Source organism: Setaria italica, chromosome IV, assembly GCF_000263155.2.
Source record: "Setaria italica strain Yugu1 chromosome IV, Setaria_italica_v2.0, whole genome shotgun sequence".
In the NCBI taxonomy this organism is placed as follows: Eukaryota; Viridiplantae; Streptophyta; class Magnoliopsida; order Poales; family Poaceae; genus Setaria; species Setaria italica.
The window spans coordinates 3259830-3267060 of record NC_028453.1 but is presented as its reverse complement, the minus strand read 5'-3'; the positions used below and the strand labels follow the sequence as shown (position 1 = coordinate 3267060).

At 46.1% G+C, this 7231-nt stretch overlaps 1 protein-coding gene and 1 pseudogene across 1 annotated transcript in view; both read right to left on the bottom strand.

The window, feature by feature from the left end:
- LOC101777032 overlaps nt 1-3233 on the bottom strand; it is a 5761-nt pseudogene extending 2528 nt beyond the window's left edge.
- A 1933-nt stretch (nt 3234-5166) lies between these two features.
- Nucleotides 5167-7231, bottom strand: part of LOC101768256 — a 6340-nt gene continuing 4275 nt past the window's right edge. Inside the window, 3 exon segments of the mRNA XM_014805096.2 lie at nt 5167-5770; nt 6260-7177; nt 7180-7231. The exon segment at nt 7180-7231 is cut by the window's right edge and continues 27 nt beyond it. Coding sequence (XP_014660582.1) covers nt 5595-5770; nt 6260-7177; nt 7180-7231 — 1146 coding nt within the window. The 3' untranslated portion in view covers nt 5167-5594.

Sequence of the window (7231 nt, the reverse complement as noted above, 5' to 3'; positions counted from 1 at the left end):
CAGATATCAAACCGTTACTTCAGTCCAATGTCGCCCCATTATCCGCTCGCTCCCTCCCTGTCCGCTCCCTTCCCCCCACCGCTCCTCCTCTGCCTCCTCCCCTACCTCCGCTCCCCTCCGCCTCCCTCTCTCTTCCTGCGTCTCCCTTCCCACCAGAGCTCCGTCTCTCCCCGACCCCCTCCCTCTCCCGCTAGACCTCCCTCTCCCACTACCCCTACCCTCCCCTCTTCGCTCGCCCCTCACTCATGGCAGTGAGGAGCGACAGCAGGGCGAGGAGCGGCGGCAGCGCACGAGGCTGCGGCGGCGTGCGCGTGGATGCGGCCGTCGCCGGGTGGCTGTGGCGCGCATGTGGATGCGGCAGCGGCGGCGGGTGGCTGCGGTGGCAACGGTGAGCCCCCCCCCCCCTCTTATCTAGGGGCGGATCAATGCGGTCGGATCCGGTGCCGGTGCGGCTGGGCTCCGGCGGGTCGTGCTGCCGGGGCGTGCGGTGGAACGAAGCCGGGGCACGTGGTAGGGGTGGCGGTGACCGGGCGCGTCTCCGGCGAGGGGTCAAGCGGCCGACGGGAGCGTGGGGCCCAAGGGCGGTGACGGGGGCAAGGGCGGCGGCAGGAGGCAAGGGTGGTGACAGGGGCAAGGGCGGCGGCCGGTAGGATGCAGCTCGCCCCATGACGACGGGGTGCGGTTCGGGTAGGATTTTTTTTATTTTTTAATACCCCTATTTGACCCGGTACTAAAGGTCCCCCTTATTACTGAAGTAGCAGTACCGGTTGCACAACCGGTACTAGGGGGTTAGGAATCGGTATTGAAGGTCCTTTCCCCAACAGTAGGAGCTAGTGAAGAAGAAGAAGCCCACCGTAGTAAGCCAGAGTTCCTTCGTGAGTGGCTTTAGGAATATCCATTGGATCGGTGGTTTCGAGTCAGTGTCAGCGAGCACAAGTAAAGACACACCAGATGGTGCATATGGCATTGTAAAATCTGCGATCCTGGCGCGGTCATCGGTTATAGTCATGTCACGCACAGCTCCATCAAACACCTGTTTATTTCATAAAGAAAAACATAAGAAATGAAGAAACGCAAAAGGGGAAAAACTGCAGGCAAGCTTTGTAAAAGGATACATGGAATGCGTGTAAGGCTCACCCCTTTAGATACATTCTGTACTAGCTCGTCATAGGTACCATTGAAAGCACATAACTCATAGCATGGAGGAGATTGTAGCTTCTCTATAGCTTTCCTGAATATATCAATGGTGACGTTAACAAAAACTTTGAAGGCATGTTTCCTTGGCACAGCTATAAGCTTGACATAGCCCCTTTGCACTACACATGATTAAGAAATGTTTTAGGATCATATCAACGTGACAGGCCCAATGTTCTCAAGTTACTATGGCCTTTGGTGAACATAACATGGTAGAAAAATAAAAAAAATTCTACCACTAATGACTAAAATGTGACAATGGTTTACAACAATAACGACGATGATGATATGTCATTGTACTTATTCAGGTATTTTATAAGCAATACAGCCAAATATGCTAGGCTTCTACTCTACACTCGCCCTACCGTTGAACGATTATTAGCCATACTTTACATGCTTTATCCTCTCCATTTTCCCTACCATTGAATAATTTGTTCTTAGACTCAAGGATAAATTAAGGCAAAATAGGCGAGTTGATCCCTCAATTAAGCTCCAAGGGTCAAGTTCATTGCTCAACTTTTAGATCAGCTAATTTAGTATCTCAACTTTTATTTCTAGGTCAAACTCGTCCTTGTGCTAATGTAGCATGGAGAGGATAATATGAAAAGTCCCTTCTACCCTTGATCCTTCATTCCCTTCTCAATTCCCACGTGCATCAGGGACCACGAAGAGCAGGCTGTCTTAGGTGCCTGCAAACTGCAGGCGTTAGCACGGCCACAGCATCATGTAGTAGCCATTAATCCGGCTGGATCCGGAGCGGCTACATGCTCAGCTACAGCTAACCGCGATTCGCTGGTCCGTTAGCGCACTGGCCGCAGTGGCACTCCATGAACCATGGCTGCTGCGTTTGACTGGATTACCGTGTGCTGCCAACATCCGGTTCTGATTGAGTTCGTTCTCATCAAGTAGCATTCGTAGTTTGGTGTGGTGTGGCCTTATGGGTGTGTCCATGGCAAGCTGCTCATGCGTGCGTACCTAGTCATGCGATCGAAGACAGCAGCTCCATAGTTTAACCATGAGGCAAGCAACTTAATCAGGCAAAAAGGAAATTGAGAAGGGAAAAAGGAGGTAAGGGCAAAAAAGACATTTCATATTATTCTCATGACAAAATAGAGAGCAATATTAGTACAAGGATGAATTTGACTTAAAAAATTAAAGTTGAGGGACTAAATTGACCGATTAGAAAGCTCAGGGACGAACTTAACCTTCGAGGTAAAGTTCAAGGACCAAAACATCTATTTCACCATAAATTAATGCATTAATACCCTAGTGATACTTGGCAATGCATGCAAATGTCTTCTTTATTAGAATTCAATTTATTTTCTGGTCAAACAACATGCATGTGTGTGGTACTTTTTGTTGCCTTCACACCTAATGCGATCAAGATGGTTTCTATGCTCTAGTCTTGGCCACGGCCACGTTAACGTATTTATCATAGCTTTAGCTAATTGATATGCAAGCATATATCCAGATGTATAGCAAAAGAACATAAAGAAAACTAAAACGGAACAGAGGGAACTCTTTAGTTCCTAGTTATGCACCACCTCTATAAATATCTAATATATCTAATAATAGACTAACATGCACAATGGATGCCTTGATTTTTAACATGGTTTTATAGAATTAAAACAATCAAAAGGATATACTATGAATTATCTCTAACAGAGAAGATATATATATAGGCAACGATTGGATGAGGAGGTACGTAATAAGTTTGAAGTTTCTCGGTTACCATTAGCGTCTGCTCACTTTCGCAGCTGATCGATGGTAGCATCTCCGCGTGAACCACAAGCGTGCAGGGCGGCCTCCCTCGCCGCCATGGAGACGCCGGCACGGTTGCTCCTGCTCCCGTGGTCGCTCGCCAGCACGTCGTCCACGGCGCCGCCGGCTCGCCGCGCCGCCGATGCGTCCCGAATCGACGCGAGCAGGATGATGAACAGAGCAGCGAGGGTGAACCGCCCGAAGCGCCTCGGCCCATAATCCATTATATTTTCCCGCTTCGATGGAGTTCTTGTCGGGAATATTTGGACACCAATCATCTCCCTAGCTAGATTCTGGTACCAGCATGCTTCTAAAAATCCTAGCTTCTGTTGTTCGGTGGAGGCGCTAATCGGTGATCAATGGTTATTTTTTAGTTGTGTCATGTTTTGTCTTTGAATTGTTTGCAAGTTGTGTTCCTCCCGTTCCTCTGTTGTACTCCCCATCCCCTTCTACTTCCATCTTGGCTCTTGAAGCCACTGTAACCGCGCAAATGTTGTACCATCGTCGGCTTGCTGGCTTCTGTGGTAATATAATTCAGGTGGGACTCTTCGTCCCCCGTGACACGTTAAAAAAAAAATCCTAGCTGCTCCAGTATATATATAAGAATTAAGAACACGTGCTTGCTTGACTATCCGCCTGCACGTATTCCTGTTTGACGTTGACGAAACGGCAAAATCACCATGCATCACTCTCACGAGCTCGTGGAAACGTTCCACACGGCAATGCTCTCCAAGTCTCGATCGATCGTGTCCATGAGCGCCCTGTGCGTCAATCACTTGTTCTCGGTCGATTCATAGGGATTGGAACAGTTCGGTTTACAGACAAATTGTCGGGTTCCAGATAGACAGGGCCATACGAGAGGAGAATGTTCTCCATCACTTGACTTTCAAGATTTACCAGAACCGTTACATGCGATGGAGCGGTCACTGGTCAGTGGTCAGTCAGTCTTCCCGCCTGCAGGTTTTCTAAACGACTTGGTCTGCAGAATTGCTCTTCAAGTTACCAGCAGCAGGAAAATGTCTTGTAATAGCAAATCGGTGTTGTAATACCTGGAATCAGTGTTGAATAAATCGGTCGACGGTGAAGAGACCCTTGCTTTGCCGGCAAATCAGTGTTGGGACTGTCGTAACTCGTAATAGCAATTTGTTCCTTGAAGTCAGAAGACAAGCACTCCAGGTCCATATATTCTTCCTGAAAGAGAATTTCTCCAGAGGTGCAGGGATGATATGTAGATATTTTGATGCCCTCGGACAAATCTTCATCATCGAGCTTCAGGTAACTTGAGCTAAACTGTAGCAAGAAATGTCTTGTAAATGCCTCGAGTATCTAGTTTAACCTCCTAGTAATTCATCTCTAATCTATCCGTCCCATTTTTTTCTAACTAACTGCATCAAGTATTCTTACTGTCAAAGAATAGCACCTGGACTATCAATTGGTCCGGCCTTCTACACTGCAGCGCAAGGTCTGTTTTTCAGGGCAATGAGAACGCGTGGATAGCTCTGATATCTAGTTTATTTACAACCAATGTTTTAAATAGTGGGCTAAGCTTTTTAGCGGCTCGGTTTTTCAGCTATAGCCTCAGATAGCCCCATTTAGCAATTTAATAAAAATGCATGTTACAACTCATAATTTAGTGGATAATTCTCTATTACGGTTCTGAATTATCGCACATCATTGACTGCAATACAAACGAAAAAAGCAAGAACAATGCAATGGTAGAAAGAAAAACACTAGAAACTTCCGGCCGGGAAATATTGTAGAAACTTCCGGCTGGGAAATATTGTTGAAACTTGCTCGTCTTCCTCATGAGTCAGGAGCTGCTATTAGCAGGCTAGAATCTAAATGAGGGGTCATTTAGCTTTTTTAGCCGGCTATTAGCGAATAATATAGTTTAGCACTAAACGGTGACTATCCTAGCCTCGGAGCTTCTCCATAGGCTAAATCCGGCTATAGCGACAGCTATAGCCAGCTATTTAAAACACTGTTTGCAACACAAGGCAACAGGGGAGCAAAACTTGAGGCTTCAGTGCTCAGACGGTGCTCACTGCGGCAACAATCAATATGGCACGAGGTGATTGCGCAAGGGCAAGAAACAGCTCAATTTATCCAGGATTTGAGCAGAATTCTGGAATAGGGCCTTTCCAATCGACAACATTTCAAGCAAGCAGGAGCCCCGACTGAAATGGGGACTAAAGACTTGAATACCACATCTTCAGGCACTGATGCAAATATGTTAATCTGGTTCCTTTTTTTTTCCTTTTGCAGAATAGCGTTTATACAAAATCGAAAATGGGTAGTCGTCAGCCACAGGACACAAACACATCATTACACAGGAGGCTGCTAAGACAACGACAGCGTGCCTGCCAGTCACCACACCATCATATCCTTGTTCCCATAGACTTGCTGCTCCAGATCATAGACTCGTTCCATTACTTCACCCTGCCACAAGTACATACATGCTACAACACTATCAGTGAAGTGAGACAGACACCCCCAATCAGCCGTGACCGTGGATTGCAGATGCTAAACCAAGTTAATGGACGACACAGTATGTAGCGGTTTGGGTAAAGAGTGACCACACACATACAACAAACCACACTTCTGGATCCTTTGGATTGTGCACAGCATCCGCGCATCCATCATCTGTATCTTAACTTCGTGTCAAGCTCATGCCCGTACATCCCACCAGGTACAGGGCCAGCGGCCATTGCTTGGTTGTGCACCTGCTGTTGCTTCGATCTGGCTGACATCTCCATCTGGATCAACCTTTCAAAGGCCTCTGGATGATTGCCTCTCACCTCTGGGCCTGATGGGCCTAAACAGTAGCAGAAAAAAAATTAATAGACCAGCAAATTTGGCTAGCATACCTTGCAGAAATTAAGAGAGCCAATACCTAGATAGAGAGTTGAAAATAGCGAACAGAACAAGGACAAGTCAAAATGAAAAACTGCCCTCCAAAAAAAAGTCAAAACGAAAAACGTAATCTCATGACAGCTAGTTGCTTCTCATACCGAAACATCGAACAAGTCCAAACAAAAATCTTAATTTCCAAAAAGAGCAGAATTTCTGCTCATGGAAAACCAGACTGTGCCATCTTAATTCAACTAGGAGAATTGAGTCAATGTGAACTATTAAATTTTGTGTCCTGTGATCAGGGATATCAGATATAAGAAACTAGTAAGCAAAATTAGCATTCCAACTGATAGCAAGACAGGCAATATGGAATATCTGAACTTGCAAGCTGTGACAGGTAACATCTGCTAATAAATACAACATACAAAATTAGCATGTCTGAGACTCGCACCTGGCATCATCAATCCAAATTCTCCATAGTTGGGCTGGCGAGGGTGCATATGGAAATTATTTACATTGCCCATCTCAGGTCTATAACCAGCCATGTGATGCACAGGCTGAGATGGTAGAACACCTCTTGGCAAGCCTTCTGGAGGAAAACTTCCAGGCATGGACATGTGTTGTAGCATAAGATGATGTGCAGCCAGGTCCAAGTGAGGGACCCCTGGACCATGAAGATTATGTTGCATAGGATTCGCATTAGATGGGAAAGAACGGTGGGGATCATGGCGTATCGACTGTGGCATGTCGAATGGGGTTTGCTGGTTCCTATTAACAATGTGATCCATCATAGGACGAGGTGTCATCATAGGTGGTCTACCCTGTAGAAGATGATAAAGATTCTGAGACTCAACCTGTAAACGCTGGTCGCGAGGATGAGATCCAAGTGCATCAGGACCAAGTACTTGAATGTGTTCTGCATCACCAGGCACAAGACTTTGAAGCCTATAGCTGAGATCATCAACTGCCTTTTCAGGTAATAGCCCTTCAACCCTGTTGGATCTCACTGATGGCAAAATATCAGAATTTTGACCAGGCAGAGAGTCATTCATCATAAACAAATTATCTTCTTCAGGCAGATGAATTTCCACACCTTTCTTATCAAAGCTAGTGTTACCCTGATTTAGACCACCAGTTAGTGCTGAATACTCAAGTCCTGGTTCTTTAGGGACAGCAGCATCTTTAGCATTGTTGAAGGATAGGGTCTGTTCAACAGGGTAGTATCCTTCATGGCTAGATGACAATAGAGTTTTGCCTGTCTCTGCAAACTCATTAGGACCACCAGTTACAGATCCTCGAATAGAAACTGGTGCATCTTTGGAATGGAGTTCGCTCATAAACGCAGCCCCAAATAATGCTTCCAATGTCAGTTCTTCCCTGAAGTAGGAGCATTATCAACTTTTTTAATTGGATCACTTCCAGA